Source organism: Trachemys scripta, chromosome 8, assembly GCF_013100865.1.
Source record: "Trachemys scripta elegans isolate TJP31775 chromosome 8, CAS_Tse_1.0, whole genome shotgun sequence".
Lineage (NCBI taxonomy): Eukaryota > Metazoa > Chordata > Testudines > Emydidae > Trachemys > Trachemys scripta.
In genome coordinates, this window is record NC_048305.1 from 29,181,454 (window position 1) to 29,198,493 (window position 17,040).

Sequence of the window (17,040 nt, forward strand, 5' to 3'; positions counted from 1 at the left end):
ACATAGCAGCTGCATTGTTACCACTTCTTTTTGTATCTGTGTTGCTTATTTATCCTTAGGTTAAGGACTTTGCATTTACTTCTATGCATCTTAAAGACTTATATGGACCCCAGTACTGTAGTATCTGGGCACCTCACAATGTCTAATGTATTTATCCTCCCAACACCCCGTTACACAGGGACATGCTTTTATTCCCATTGCACAGATGGGAAACTAAGGCCATGTCTACACTTACAAGCTTACAGTGGCAAACGTGTAACGATACAGCTGTAAGATGCCACTGTAAGATCGTAGTGTAGCCACATTATGCTGACGGGCGAGAGCTCTCCCATCAACATAATAAATCTAACTCAATGAGCGGTGGTAGCTAGGTCGGCAGAAAGCGTCTCCCACCAACATAGCACTGTGCACGTGAACACTGATGCTGGCAAAATTTATGTTGCTCAGGGGGATGTCTTTTCACACCCCTGTGCAACAAAAGTTTTGCTGACATAAATGCTAGTGTAGACATGGCCTAAGACACAGAGAGACTAAGTGACTTGCTGAAGGTTACAGAGAATGGGAATTAAACCAGGTCTTCAGAGTACCTCTATCTCCACACTTGATGACTGCAGACCTTCACTTCTCTAAATCAATGTGCACTTTGGTTTGATCCTCTTATGTGTTCAGTGTAGTTCCAAAATAGGATCATGGTTGAATTTACACCAAACATCCACCCAAACACATGAAAAGAGCCTGCCGAGATGTGTTTGTTTTGGTGAGCATTTTTTTAAAGTGCAGCAAATAAGTTTCTGGAAACTCCAAGGGAACTCTGAACTCTGCTACAACTATTGTAGCAGAAAGCTTCATAGCTTGAAGACTGACAGGAGGATTCACCACTGTAACAAAAACAACTCCATAAACTACCCAGAAGCATGGACAATCAGTGACCGACAGACTAAAGACTGAGAGCAACGTTATGTGGCAGAACAAAGTGTCAAGGGAAAGAATGGAGGCACTTCAGGGTAAAGTCAATGCTCTTTATCAAACTAGATTTATTCTCCCTGATTCTGGGCTCTAATAACTAACTCAAAAGGGAGGGGCCGGAGCTCCCCCTTTTCTGTGTATTCCCTGGATTTTCTTTCAAGAAGAAAAACATCCTTACTACAAAGTCTGATTCCAGACATGGCTGGAGAGCAAACTTCTGCTGAACACATGGGTTAGGAGAAACCAGCTACTTAATTTCCTTTTTACAGGACACGCTGGCAATGGAAGGAGCTTGGGGCCTTATACTGGATAAGCTCTTCTCCCTCTTGGTTTGTGCAAAAGAAATCACTGCCAAGACAGGAAGTGCTGTTCTAAGGAGCTGGGATGTTATAATCAGTTTGAGTCTGAGCACTAAGAGATTTCTTGTTTGAAAAAGATATTTTATTTTTTTAAGAAAAAGTCTGGTGACCCTGTAGGGCATGGGCCACTAGTCACGTTTAAGAGATTGGATTTTGTATAGTGTGTGCATCTGCTGCTGTAATTAGCATCACAATGTTTAGAAACTACTGCACACCTGTTTTCTTCTATTCTACTGTAACTATGGTGGGCAGAGTACCCTGCCTCACCACTGAGGCCTCGTACCACTCAACTAATTACAGGAGAGTTTGGATTGGGTAAGCTATTATATAAGGGGCATCCACTGGTCAGTTGTTAGAAAAACATTCTTGGCAGCTTTGCAGATAGGCACTTTCACTCTCCTGGGAACAGGGAGCACCACAAGTGCAGTCAGTTAAGAAGGAGCAGACAATGGGGGCTGTGGAAGAAAAGGAAAAGAATTCAAACAGTGTTTATTTTTTAATGGGCACAAAGTTGCCTACTTTCATTTCTGCATTAGTATGTCTCCTTCCTTTATCATGGTTTTAACTCTGAAAACTACAAGACCAGCTGTACCATATGCAGATTTAATCTCAATGTTGGCAAACATTCTTATCAGATAACAACCTAATCACATTCAATATAAAGATAAGAAAAATTACTCAGCTAAGACAACGCACTGTAGACAAAGCGACCATTCAGAAAATGGAGCTGAATAATGTCACTGGGCCATCAGGGCTCCAAAAATAATGGACCACTTAAAAAAAAAAAGTGAATTCTACCTTGTTCCCTCTTGTTCTGCTCCATTTGGTAGTGCCATAGAATGGGGACTGGCCCTTTAAGGGGAGCTGTCTTCAGCCCCGCTTATGCCTAGTTATCTGCCTCCCAGTTGATGAGCCTGGGCTGATGTCTGGCTCAGGTGACCATGCATCAGATATTAATAGCCTAAGGGTAGGGCTTCTTATAAGAGGGAGCCAGCTTCATCATGGAAGAAGACCAGATGCAAGGAAAGACCTGAGGGAAATCTTTCTAAAGATGCCCAGATTCTGGAGTGGGCCTGGCAGAGCTTCCTAGCTCAGGGAGAGCTAGAACCTGATGCACAGAAACAAGAATAAGGAGAAGATACATCAGCAGGGAGGTACCTGCAAGGGAACCAGAAGAGACCCATGGGTAGGGAGTACCAGGGAATTAGCACTCCCTACCAACCAAACGGAAAGGCCTGACTGCAGTGACCTGCAGAGAATGGCAGGAGCAAAATCTTAAGAGAGAGTTTAGAGCCCATGAAGTTTATAATGGACTAGTGAGTCTCCAGGAGAAGGCCAGGAATTTCTAGTTTTGAATTTAAATACTTTTGTGTAAATAATCCAGTTCCTGCAAGGGGATAGCAATTAGAGCACCAGCTGTAGTGGTTAGTTTGGCTATAGATGGAGGCAAACTGAGGCAGAGGCAGTGTCCAACACTGGATGAGGAAAGACCCTGCTATAGGCAACTTCCCTCCTTTTATCCTCCTTTTGATGCTTCTGGCCAAAACTATCCCTATCTCCTTGATGAACTACTTCTGCGTTAGGCCTCACCTATACTTTACCTGAACTGGTCTGGAACAGTTTTAAATCAATTGAGGCTCATTCAGTTTAAAAAGAGTTTTGGATGACAAGCCAAAGAATACTCAGCCCCCTTACTGGTTCTGGGGGAAGTCAAAATGTTATTGATGCATTCCAGCATGGTTTTGATTCTGGCTTCCTTCCTGTACCCCAGTGTGCCACCCCAGCCACTGAGGCCAACTTGTGGGCTTGTGTCAATTCTACCTAAACTTGGATGCCTTTACTGGCATTAGCACTGGAGGTGCCTTGACTGAAAATCACTTCTATCTGTTTGCCTAGAGCACAAGCCTGTTGAGCAGTGCTAGTCTAGTACTGTGCCAAATTACATTATTCAGTGAACATCTCTTTTTTTCACTGAATCATTTGCTAACACTTTTGTGGGATTTGACAAGATCCATAGCAGGTTGACTGGCAACAGAATACTCAAATCCACAAGTTACTCAATAAATACTGGTAACAGTATCTATCTTTGGCATTCTACCAGGTGTGTTTAGGACAGGATAAAGCCCAGCTTTTAGGTATTCTGCCTGAAGGGCTTAGTACAGCCTGACCCCAGATGCACAGTACCTTCCCTCTTAACTTGTGTATATTTAATTTTAAACATTAACTTTAATAAAAATTTTAACGCTGATAAGTCTTTCTGTATTTGCATTGATCAAAAAGTTACACAGGTTATTTACTAATGCTATTCGGCATCCAGAAAATGCAGTGATGGCAGCATTTGTAAAGTGCATAAACTCTGTCTAAGCCAACTCCGTAAAGGTTACGCTAGTGGTCTCTAATTCAAATTAATCTAAATTGTCTTAAAACCATATTTCATATTAACTCAGGTAATGCCTTTCCAAAGCTTTAGACTCCTCTTCCTATTAGGCCTTCTTCCCAACACTTTGTCTTTGGTTCATTTTCTTTATGCAGTAAATGACCTTGTATTGCTCCGTCTTTCCTATTACAAGCTTCAGTGTTTTAAAACAGAACTTCAATAGAACTAGTGGTGTGAGCTGGCTAAAATACAGCAATATTCAAACTGGAGACAGTGAATAGTTTTGATTTTCAAAAAAGAAAATATTAGTTATTGAGATTCTGTTTTCCCCCTTTTGTTTCTGTAGTAAGTAATATTTTAGTCCATGTACCTTGTTGATAAAATAGTACATACAGGTCAAAAATATGAACATTTTCTTGATTGTTTGAGGTCTTTCATTATGTAATTTGCAAAAAGGAAAACAGAATCTGAATGCTGCTGAGAAAATGGAAGAGGGCGCTGCTGTAGAAAAGCTTTTTTCCCCAAGATCTTTATAAAAGCACCACAGAAAAGTGACTTTGAGCTGTGGTGTGTTTTTGGACACCAAGATGAGGCAAGCAATAAGCCTACATAACCACATACAACACAGTTACAGAAAGAATACACTCATTCAATGGCTTTGGAGAAGTAAACAAATAAGTAACCTTCAGGGTACTCATCTATAAAGGAACTTATTAGAGTTGTGCAAACTGTTCCCTCTTCAAGTCTGCAGGATCAATTTCTCATTTACAAAAGATTAGGTTCTTCACACTAATTGAGGACTGTGCACAGAAACAAAGCATCACCAGCTACCACTTACTCTATTTTTTTTACATTCAAATTCTCCCCAAACAGCTCATTCAGCCCTACTTACAACGAGGTGAGAGATTTCAAGCCATGGAATGCATCAGGAGCAATGTCAGATATTTGATTCTTGCTGATGTCTCTGTAAAGATACAGGGGGAGGGGGGGAATGACAGGTTACTTGTAAATAGGAATTTGTTGAAAAAAGGTAGGTTTTTTTCAGTGTTATAAGCACTTTATTACTTATTTCATTATTATTGTTGTTTATTTGTATTACCCTAGCATCCTCACCATGATCACATTGTGATAGGCATTGTACAAACACAGAACAAGAAGATGGTTCCTGATCCAAAGAGCTTACAACTGCAGTTTAAGATAAGGGACAACAGACGGACACAGACAGATGGGGGAATTCAAGAAAACAATGGAACAATATTGGTCAGCATGATAGGCCATGTTATCAGCGCAACAGTACTCTAAGTGTTGTAAAGCTTTTAGCAGGCATCATGGCAAAGGAGAGTTTTAAGGAGGAATTTAACAATTAGGTGGCTTTGAGGATGTTTACGGGGAGCACCTCCCAAGCAGGAGGGGCAGCATGGAAAAAAGCATAAAGATGCTTGTTTGAAAATTTAACGAGTGGGGAACTGCGGCTGGTATCATTAGCTAACCAGAGGCGGGAGTCGATATTTCCAGACTGAGATGATAGGTAGTATGGCAATAGGCCATGAAAGGCTATGAAAGTGGAGACAAGTAGTTTATGTCTGATGCAGTAGAAAAGGGGGCACAGTGGAGGGCTACAAAGAGAGGGATGACATGGTCAAAGCAATGGGATAGGAAAATGAGCTATAAGGTAGCATGCTGAATGGATAGGAGCAGGACAAGACTGTATTTGTCAAGGCTAGAGAAAAAGATGTTGTGGTAATCAAGATGCAAGATTGTGACAGCCTGGGCAAGAATTTTAGCTTCATAAACAAAACAAAATGTGTTAGCCCTGTTTAGGGTTAGAGTATATAACCATCCTAAGAATTGTGAGTACTGGGTTAATAGATAAGTCTTTCCTGTGCCAGATCTCTGTTTGGCAGCGGAGTATGCTTGTATGGGGGAATAGATCAGCCATTTCTCTGATTTTAAAGACCAGCATTAGGCCACTCAGAACTGGTGGGCAGTAATAAATTGTGCCACTGATGTAAGGTTCTTAATGATCATTCTTGCCCGTTGCGGATGAGCAGAGTATATTCTACTGCACCCCTCATCCGAGGGGAACTCTGCTGGGCATTTAAACCTAGATTATGACCTTATTCTGCCACCAGCATGGTGTAAAGGGGCCATAAATCACTACAGAATCTGGTCAAGGCATTAAGTTTCAGTAAGGTCCCTGTCACACTCCCATTACAGCTGCGCTGGGGCATCTAGTCACAACATGCTTTCACTGTTTCAACAGGAGTTCTGAAAATGTTAAAGACCTAGTCCATCCTTTATTACAGGTAGGATAGGAACATGTTGTGCTGGGTGTCCCAACATGGCTATGATGTCAAATCATCTTCTCTGAGGTACTTAGTACATGCAGAACTTTAAACATATAAACTGTCCCATTGTCTTCCTTTGGAATGGTACCTGCTTATGTCAACACTGACTGTTCCATGATTGTTCAGGCTAGTACAATCAGACACAGGTAGTATTTCACATACTACATTTCCATTGTCACTCCATTTCTGCTAGAAGACATGTTCAGAACAGTGGATGGGCTTATGCAGTAAACCTCATTTGAGTAGCAGCATCCTAACATCTCTTTAGGAATCTACAAGGAATAAGATTTTCTCACAAAGCTCTTAACAAAGTGATTGATCTAATAATTTTTCCTTCTATAGCGTTTTGCTTCACTTTTGTCCACTGGAGTTTCATTTTTGCGGTTTTTCTTTAGCTACACTCACTACAGTCAAGTCTGTGGTGAGTATAGCTAAAGAAGAACCCCTTTCATGCCCTCTGAAATCTGTTTAGGAAATCAGTTAACATTGACTGCACTTTGTGTCTAGACAGTAAGATGTAAATAGCAGCCTTCACAGAAATCGCCAAATTTCTTGGCACAGTGTTTATAGTATGGCATCTATTCAGGAATATTTTTCAACCCATTATAATGGAGTAGAGCAATGTGATAGATCAGAACCCTAACATCTGAAAGGGGAACCTTAGTTTTGGAATCAAACATCTCAGTGCAGCCTGTTTCTGTATATGTCACATTTTGATTGACAAAAGATTTTGTCCCTCCTACCCTTCTCCAATTTAGGAGGTTAATCTGGGTATAACTAATGGTGCCTGAACTTGCATAAATAGCATGCTGGGAGATGACATTCACCCACCTCTTGCGGATGTGGTATGATCAGCATTAGAAGATAATTAGACACATTATTTCCTTTCCATTAGAGCCAAGGCTCCAGTGCTGTTGCTTAGAGAGCGAGGCTGAATCTCCTCCTGCCTTGATTGAGGCACAAGGATTCAATTAAGATTTTGCTTTTCTTTTTGTTTCCTTTCTATGGCCTGCTGCTTTGTGGTAAGTTCACTCCACTCTAGTGCTTGATTTACATCAGGAAAGAGCGGATACACGCTTTCCTAACCTTTCATTAGTAAGTCAGTTTAGGTCACAGAGCACAAACTTCCATAGTTTTGGATATCACTAGAATCACTGAGTGGAACTGCAGCTCTTTAGCTGGGAATTTAATAGACTGATCAGGATTCCATCCAGGCAGAGAACTCATTAACCATCTCAAAGTCTCATCTCCTTATGCCCACGACAACACAGAAATGATTTCCTTTTTGAAAAGTCTGGTAAACACACTCTTGAGCAGTGGTGGGCAACCTGCAACCCGTGGGCCACACATGGCCCGTCAGGGTAATCTGCTGGCAGGCTGCGAGACAGCTTCCATTGGCCGGGAACGGCAAACTGCAGCCACTAGGAGTTGCGGGCGGCCATGCCTGCGGATGGTTAATGTAAACACTGTCTCACGGCCTGCCAGAAGACTACCCTGACGGGCCACGTGGGTTGTCCACCACTGCTCTTGAGGGTGACTGCACGCAGATGCTGTGTAGGAGTGCAAATCGCTTCTATCTCTGCAGCAGGGAAGAAGGCATATCTTGTGCTTCTTGTATAGCATATGAAGATGATTTAAGTTTCTTTACTGCCCTCTGTAAGAGCTTTTGAGACAAACTACTGAATAATGTTTAGAGTTGGTTGAAAAATGAAAACCAAACAAACCCACAATTCATAAAATAATTTGAGGAACAGTCATATTGCAACATTAGTTGGATGGTTGTGAAACTTTGTGACCTGTTTATTGCTAAGATGAAAGGTGTAAACGTTAAACATCAGGAAGAAGTGCAGTTATATTGTTATAGCCACACCTTTCTGGGGGCTGGAGTCCTCAGTCTTGTGCCCAAAATGCACCTGAGAAGCACAAGTAAAATAGTAGGAGATGGCTTAGTGATGTTTCTATAAATTTTCAAATCCCTAGACTATGCAATCATATATTTGTCTACTAGAAGGGTGAAATCTTCCTTCTGAGCTAGATAAATTGAGTTCCAGTGGTTAACCATGTGTGGAGGCATGAATAACTGTAATGAGGTCCATGACAGATGAAAGGTTGCAACCAAGAGAAGATGGCATAAGTTCTCTTGGATACTGCTGCTACCTGAACATCCAGTGGCAGTTAAGCATCCAGTGAGTTTTAATTAAAGCAAGCATAATTTCTTAATCCAGGGAACAGCTATAATTTCTTCCCTCTCCTCAGGATGTTGCCCTCATCCCACCTGTCTCATTTAGTTGGAGCCTCAGCTAACCAGCTCTAACTCAAGGTCTAAGCTCAGCCATACATTGGGAAACAAAAACTTCACCATCTTTTAGGAAACTGAGCTAAGTACCATCAAAATATTGAAATAACATCCTAACATCCTCACATGTAGACTGAACAGCAGAAGTAGTAGGATACAACCTTCTGGTACTCCAGAGCATTGGCATAATATCACCCTCTGATTGCTTTCAGAGAAAAAATGGAGAAACTTTTGTTCTCCTTGGTATATTCCTGTTAGGGCCCCCAGACATGTTATTAATCCCTCTGATATCAAAGGCTTCTGCCATTTCTAAAGAATCAGCATGAACAAGTGCGCTTTGCCCCACATTAGAAGGTCATCAGCCAATGAAGCCAGCACAGTCTTCATGTCATACCATAATTAGGTCTAACAGCAGAGAGAAAGGAGCTAAGAAAATCTGAAGACTTCTGATGATGCCAGAGATGTCTAATTATAATCTTCTCAACACTATCTCCCAAAATATTAAGATTAGAGACAACATGGTGAGCCTTTTAGTATTAAGAGCGAGTTTCTTGACCACAATTCATGCTTACATTAGTAATACTAGCATCTTGCAGTCCCAAAGGGAGATGGCAATAACCACCAATAGTAATGGAACAAATAGATCTCCACTAGATTTCACAAACCCTAATGAGCACTGGTCCAGATTACAGATCCTCACTGTCCCACAACAATTCTGAACCTCACTAAGGAGACAGAGAAATGTCACATTAATCCTGCCACACACTGACAAGGACATCTCTTGATCTCCATGGAAGCCATCTCTTCAGTGTCAATAAAGTGTGTGAAGCACTTGGGGATTTCCTTGCTAAAAGTGGATGAATAATGTAAAATTAACATCTGGCATAATGGTATACTGTTTCACTATCATGGCAGGAATAGTAATAAGGCTGTGTAGAATCAGAACTGCAATAAAGGCTATCTTTCCCATATATACATGCATATACATTTTAAATTGCAAAAACCTATTTTTAATAAGAACATAAGAATGGCCATACTGGGTCAGACCAAAGGTCCATCCAGCCCAGTATCCTGTCTACCGACAGTGACCAATGCCAGGTGTCCCAGAGGGAGTGAACCTAACAGGCAATGATCAAGAGATCTCTCTCCTGCCATCCATCTCCACCCTGTGACAAACAGAGGCTAGGGACACCATTCCTTTCCCATCCTGGCTAATAGCCATTAATGGACTTAACCTCCATGAATTTATCTAGTTCTCTTTTAAACCCTGTTATAGTCCTAGCCTTCACAACCTCCTCAAGCAAGGAGTTCCACAGGCTGATTGTGCACTGTGTGAAGAAGAACTTCCTTTTATTTGTTTTAAACCTGCTGCCCATTAATTTCATTTGGTGGCCCCTAGTTCTTATATTATGGGAACAAGTAAACTTTTCCTTATCACTTTCTCCATATCACTCATGATTTGATATACCTCTATCATATCCCCCCTTAGTCTCCTCTTTTCCAAGCTGAAAAGTCCTAGCATCTTTAATCACTCCTCATATGGGACCCGTTCCAAACTACTAATCAATTTAGTTGCTCTTCTCTGAATGTTTTCTAATGCCAGTATATCTTTTTTGAGATGAGGAGACCACATCTGTACACAGTATTCAAGATGTGGGCATACCATCGATTTATATAAGGACAATAAGATATTCTCCATCTTATTCTCTATCCCTTTTTTAATGATTCCTAACATCCTGTTTGCTTTTTTGACTGCCGCAGCACACTGCATGGACGTCTTCAGAGAACTATCCAAGATGACTCCTAGATCTCTTTCCTGATTAGTTGTAGCTAAATTAGCCCCCATCATATTGTATGTACAGTTGGGGTTATTTTTTCCAATGTGCATTACTTTACATTTATCCACATTAAATTTCATTTGCCATTTTGTTGCCCATTCACTTAGTTTTGTGAGATCTTTTTGAAGTTCTTCTCAGTCTGCTTTGGTCTTAACTATCTTGAGCAGTTTAGTATCATCTGCAAACTTTGCCACCTCACTGTTTACCCCTTTCTCCAGATCATTTATGAATAATTTGAATAGGATTGGTCCTAGGTCTGACCCTTGGGGAACACCAGTTACCCCTCTCTATTCTGAAAATTTACCGTTTATTCCTACCCTTTGTTCCCTGTATTTGAACCAGTTCTCAATCCATGAAAGGATCTTCCCTCTTATCCCATGACAACTTAATTTATGTAAGAGACTTTGGGACCTTGTCAAAGGCTTTCTGGAAAGCTAAGTACATATGTCCACATGTTTGTTGACCCCTTCAAAGAACTCTAATAGATTAGTAAGACATGTTTTCCCTTTACAGAAACCATGTTGACTTTTGCCGAACAATTTATGTTCTTCTATGTATCTGATATTTTTATTCTTTACTATTGTTTCAACTAATTTGCCCGGTACTGATGTTAGACTTACCATCTGTAATTGCCGGGATCACCTCTAGAGCCCTTTTTAAATATTGGCGTTACATTAGCTATCTTCCAGTCATTGGGTACAGAAGCTGATTTAATGGACAGGTTACAAACCATAGTTAATAGTTCCAAAATTTCACATTTGAGTTCTTTCAGAACTCTTGGGTGAATGCCATCTGGTCCCGGTGACTTGTTACTGTTAAGTTTATCAATTAATTTCCAAACCTCCTCTAGTGACACTTTAATCTGTGACAATTCCTCAGATTTGTCACCTACAAAGGACGTCTCAGGTTTGGGAGTCTCCCTAACATGCTCAGCCGTGAAGACTGAAGCAAAGAATTCATGTAGTTTCTCCTCAATGACTTTATCATCTTTAAGTGCTCCTTTTGTATCTCGATCGTCCAGGGGCCCTACTGGTTGTTTAGCAGGTTTCCCGCTTCTGATGTACTTAAAAAACATTTTGTTATTACTTTTTGAGATTTTGGCTAGCTGTTCTTCAAACTCCTTTTTGGCGTTTCTTATTAAATTTTTACATTTCATTGGGCAGTGTTTATGCTCTTTTCTATTTACCTCACTAGGATCTGACTTCCACTTTTTAAAAGATGCCTTTTCATCTCCCACTGCTTCTTTTACATGGCTCTTTTTTAGTTCCTTTACTGTGTTTTTTAATTTGGGGTATACATTTAAGTTGGGCCTCTATTATGGTGTCTTTGAAAAGTGTCCATGCAGCTTGCAGGGATTTCACTCTAGTCACTGTACCTTTTAATTTCTGTTTAACTAACCTCCTCATTTTTGCATAGTTCCCCTTTCTGAAATTAAATGCCACAGTGTTGGGCTGTTGAGGTGTTCTTCCCACCAAGGAATGTTAAATGTTATTATATTATGGTAACTATTTCCTAGTGGTCCAGTTATTAGTTATCTCTTGGACCAGATCCTGTGCTCCACTCAGGACTAAATAATACTTCTTAACAGTATTTTCAAGAATAATCTCAAAGCCTATGCCAACAGTGCTTCAAAAGCCTATTAATGTAACTTGCTAATGGAATTCTTGCACACAAAATCTTTAGTGTTATCCTTTTCATAATAAACATCACACTGGGTCCTGAATGATTAGGAAAAAAAGCAACATTTTCTATATCTTGACAGTTGGAAGGCACCAATCATGAAAACAGAAATAACAATAAAGGATCATCAAGTTTTAATATTATTAATACCTCAGAAAAAAAAACAGTAACAAAATAGTAACAAATAATGACTGTCATTTTTCACAAAAATTACTGACTTGTTCGCTAATACAGTAGAGCTTTAAAAATACATACAGCTATACTGAAAGTGAGAGAGAAGAACAGAGAAACTATGAGATTGATTACTTGATCTTTTAAATATTGGGATCCGTATTTATAATTCCTCGACTCTGGGAACTTGATGACTCTGGATTGGTGGTGCAGTAACTTCACCCAACAGCCACTGTTCAACATAGGATCATGTCAAAGAGCATTAACTATTTGGTATTTCAGTTCTTATGTGAAACAATTTGACAGGATCAATCTTACTCGTATCGAGCAGTTGTTCACATAAAAAACTCCACTGTCCATGGTGCCTTCATGAGCAGCCTCAGCAAGGGGCCATGGAGACTGAATTAGTCCTCATCCCCCGAGATGTCTGGTGCAGAGGAGTGTTGAGGTACATTGATGGGATGGCAAGGCAGTTTAGGAGAAGCTTGTTTTACCATGATTTTGGGTTGTAGTACTACTGCCAGAAGCAGACAACAATTTCCAGTGCTGTGTCAGTCCAGCATCTCTCATATGAGCCTCAACTTCACTTCTGGGGAGAAATATATATATCTCCAAATTCTGTTATTTTACTATTGATGTAAATCCAGGGTAGCTATATTGAACATAATAGATTAGGCTTCTTTTAGATTTATACAGGTGACTGAAAAAAATAGCCTACTATATTTGTTTTGAAACCAAACCTAATTTGGGTACTTAAGAAAACAAGGGCATACAATATATTGTTACAAACATTCAAACCCCTCTTGTAAGAACCATCTCTCCCGCCTAATCAGTGGCAACTAAATTAAAGTGATACAAACAGATAGGGTGACCATATTTCCCTATGCTGAATACGAGACACGTGGTAAAATTACTCGTATTCAAGCGAGTTCAGTATCAATCAATTAGAACTAGCCCCATGCACTACAAACACTCAAATTAACACCTGGTTGACTGAGCCCCTGTTAAAAAGAAATACTGTGTTGGATTCTTTTTATTTACCTTATCTTTAGGGTTCACACGGGGAGGGGTCATACACACACCCCGCACACACATGGGGAGAGGTGACACACCCACACTCCCGTATACCTCTCTCACACGGGGGGGTGACCGACCAACCTAACCTTCCTTGCCCGGCGCTCTCCACCCTCCATGCCTGGCTAGGCCCTCGGGACGGACCCACCTCTCTTAGTACCTGGCTCCGCATCTTCCCAAGGCAACATGTGGGGAGGAGGCATGAAGGGTCACATGCCCCCCTCCAGATTTCTGCCAGGCTCGCACCAGAATGTAGCCAGCAGCAGCCTTTTGGCACTGTGTAGGAAGGAAGGGACAGGAGCTGCTTCCAGCCACAGGGGAAGGTGGGGGATGGATGACCTGGCCTGTGTCTTTGCAGAGCTCATCTCTTCCCCCGTAACCTCCCGTCACTGTGACTGGAAGCGGCTTGTCCCTTCCTGCCCGCATAATGTCGAAAGGCGGCTAACACCTCCAGGCTGCTGCTGGCCACGGACATAACCCAGCCACTTCCTGTCCCCCAGCTACAGCATGGGCAGGAAGGGGTTAAGGCCTAAGGATGCATTGTGCAGGAGGGCCCAGGGAACCTGACTGCAGGGGCTTTAGTGAACCTGGCCAGAGAGGTGGCTCAGCAGGGAGGGTGCCTAGGAGATGGAGCAGCCCCACACTCCCTGGGGGCAGGACCCAGGGCAGCAGGGGGCAGATGAAGAATGTGCTAAGCCCTTGCCTGGGAGGCTGCTGTGGAGCCTGCAGGGTCGGGGCACGAACAGGCTGGAAATCGCTTCCCCTCCACCCCCCGCAAACCAGAGCTCAGCTGAGGGGCAGAGAGGCTTCCCTGTGCCAGCGCTGTGTGTGGCTCTGGCACACACAGAGCTCAGCTCCTCCTGGTCAGTGCCTTGGCCGGAGGGTCTTGGGTATTCCCGGGGCGCCGACTCAGCCAGAGATAATAGGAGAAGGAAGGAGCCTGCTGGCCAGGCTGTTGGTGAGCTGAGCACCCAGTCAGGGGCTGGTTCTCTGCACAGCGCTGGGAATAGGACGCGCCCCACCGGGGGAGATATGGAGGAGCAGCTGGGCTGTGGGAGGGTGAAGGGGCAAAGCAGGGAGAGGCAGCGAGAGGGGGAGCACGTAAAGGGCTGATGGGTGGGCAGCAGAGGCGACACAAAACCAGCCTCAGCCTGACGCCTGCCTGCACTCACCAGCCACCGCAGCTCGCAGCGCGCAGCCAGTGCTGGCTGGAAACAGGACGGAGAGCGGGGCCCTGCTTGCCAAGAGCCGGTACGCAGCAGGGGGCTGCGCTGATAGACCAGCAGGAGGATCAGCCAGTCCCATGTGCTGCAGCTTTGCCCCACCACCAGTCTTGCACACCCATCCCCAATCATCGGCTACTGGACTCCCCACTTACCACTGGTGGGCGTGCGGCTGGCAAGCAGGGATCCGGCCAGCAGCAGTACCTGCCAGTACTGATGGGGGGGAGACAGAAAATATGGGACAATTTGCCCGTTTTTAAAAAAAAGTTGGGACACCTGCAGGAGGGCTTAAAAACAGGACTATCCCTTTAAAAACGGGACATCTGCTCACCCTACAAATAGACATCTGAATGCAGAAGAGAAAATTATAACTCAAAATCTTCTCTGTGGAAAGGAATTCAATGTTTAGAAAGAAATAAAGGAGACATCAATTAATTACTTCATATGCTACACAATAGAGAAGTGAATCTGCATGTTATTAAGGATTTCGTGCACTGTTAAGCATCCTGGGCCAATTCCATGCTGCTTTATATTTTGAAAAAGAGTTTATCTATACAATCTCAGTAGTTTCAACATTTGAAAAATAAAGAAGATAAAATTCAAAACAGTACAAGCTACAAGTATAATCTTCCATTTTAGTCTTATTTTTAAACTTACATTCTCTTAAGTTTCTTGTACTGGGAAAAAGCTCCAGGGGGAACTGTTTTGATGGAATTTTGTTCCAAGCGTCTAAAAACAAACAGAGTAATGTAAACATTAAATATAAGATTGTAACGCAGGAATAACATTAAATGTTATAACGTCTTTTTGTACAAATATATAAAACTATATTTGAAACAGATTTTCTTTTGAAAGCCACTAAAATTCAGCAAATGGCTTTTTTAGGAAACAAATTCATCTTCCTGACTAACCAAATTTCTACCAAAAAAAGGAAAACCCAACTACAGAGTATTTCACAGTAAGATGGTAAATTTAGTTCTGTGGGCGCTAAGCTCACTTTGTCCTTTCTCAAGGACATTGCAAATCACCATCAGCATCTTCAGGGCCAACTGAATTAATAAAAGATTTCCAATGTACACCTCTACCCTGATATAACACGACCTGATATAACACAAATTCAGATATAACGTGGTAAGGCAGCGCTCCAGGGCGGCAGGGCTGCACACCCCAGTGGATCAAAGCAAGTTCGATATAATGCGGTTTCACCTGTAACATGGTAAGATTTTTTGGCTCCCAAGGACAGCGTTATATCGGGGTAGAGGTGTATATTGTAATATTTCTCACCAAGGATAACGTAAAAAATATCGATTCCCTCCAAGTACAAAGCAGTTATTACAAAAGGATGGCAAATTTCCACCTCAAAGAAGTTGCTCTATTATTCTTCTCTGAAGTAGATAAAGGATGCTTTCAAGCTGACTCAGATCTAAGACAATACTTTTTACGCATATGTCCACAACTCCCAATATAGTCACTTATCTTAAGATAGAATTTGGTCTGCAATGTCAGACCACTAGACCATGTTCTCTCATGGATAAGTAGATCTGTTTGTAAAGCATGGGGGTAAAAGCAAGAAACTCTTAAGTTCTAGAGCTGGCTCTGTCATTAACCCACTGTGTCACTTTTTCAGACAAGGCCTTAAAAATAACTTCTGTATCACTTTTACAATTTGTAATTTGGGAATAATAATGCTTTATTATCTACCTCACACAGGTTTTGAAAGGATTAGTATATATTTGTGATATACTTTGAAAAAAGAAAATGCTATATACAAAGCATAAGGTGTTTTGCCTCTTCTGATGCCACTCAAGAAATAAAAGGAGAGGTCCCAAGAGATGAAACAAAACACCTTTTTCACTACCTCAGAATACTAGGGTCTATTTTTAATGCCATATACAGAGAGGCATCTCATATAAAACACTATGGATGAGATTAACTGTAAAATAAAACACAAAAAATTGCAAGATTGATTTAGGAATATAAAACTTAAATAAGCTTTTAAAATATTTTTTCATAAAAAAGTTTCTAAGTAGACATTTTAAAAGGTTCCCATAATCCTCAAGAACAGGCCGTGTGATCTCCCTGGTTAATAATAAAAGCGAATCCCAATAAGCTAAACTCAAAATACTAAATTTATCATGTTATCAAAAATTCTTCTATCTAAATCTGACACTGGCATTGAAATCTACTAAGCCTCTATTTTACAAAAAGAACTTCATATAATCCTGAGTTTTAACTGTGTTGGCATGGTCACCAATCACTCTTGTTGGAAATGATAGAAGGTTGAAATACAAAAGCACCTCACTGATCCCAAAGGGGCCAAGGCAACCCAACACACTCCTTTCTTTAAAAGCAATCGTGGTGATAGGTACTTAAGAAAACAACTCCCTGAGATGACATGAGTTAATCAGCATTGATTACTGCTGCAACCACATGGAAGAGAGAAACAAAAACGTGAAAGTATGAGTATGGAGATAAAATGCAGTACAGCAAGAAGGTGAAGCATGTGTGTCTTAAAGGACTGCAGGAGAATGAAGAGGGAGCTTATGAAGCCTATAGCTCTTTGCTTCAGAGAATATCCTCCAAATGATCTGTGCCTGCAATGAGTAAACAAAAATCCCACTTCCCCCAATATATTTTCACTATTTTGGCTGTCTTACAGGAAACAGTTTAGTGAAACTGAAGAGGAAGTAAAACAATGCGTATGTAGT

The 17,040-nt window shown here is 41.5% G+C and overlaps 1 protein-coding gene across 2 annotated transcripts in view; it reads right to left on the reverse strand.

Moving 5' to 3' along the window:
• SLIT3 (slit guidance ligand 3) overlaps window positions 1–17,040 on the reverse strand; it is a 780,962-nt gene that overhangs the window by 232,388 nt on the left and 531,534 nt on the right. For both annotated transcript variants that reach the window (XM_034778698.1, XM_034778699.1), the window contains 2 exons: window positions 14,990–15,061; window positions 4,595–4,666 (listed from right to left, as the gene is read on the reverse strand). In XM_034778698.1, coding sequence (XP_034634589.1) covers window positions 4,595–4,666; window positions 14,990–15,061 — 144 coding nt within the window. The remainder of the gene's footprint in view (window positions 1–4,594; window positions 4,667–14,989; window positions 15,062–17,040) is intronic.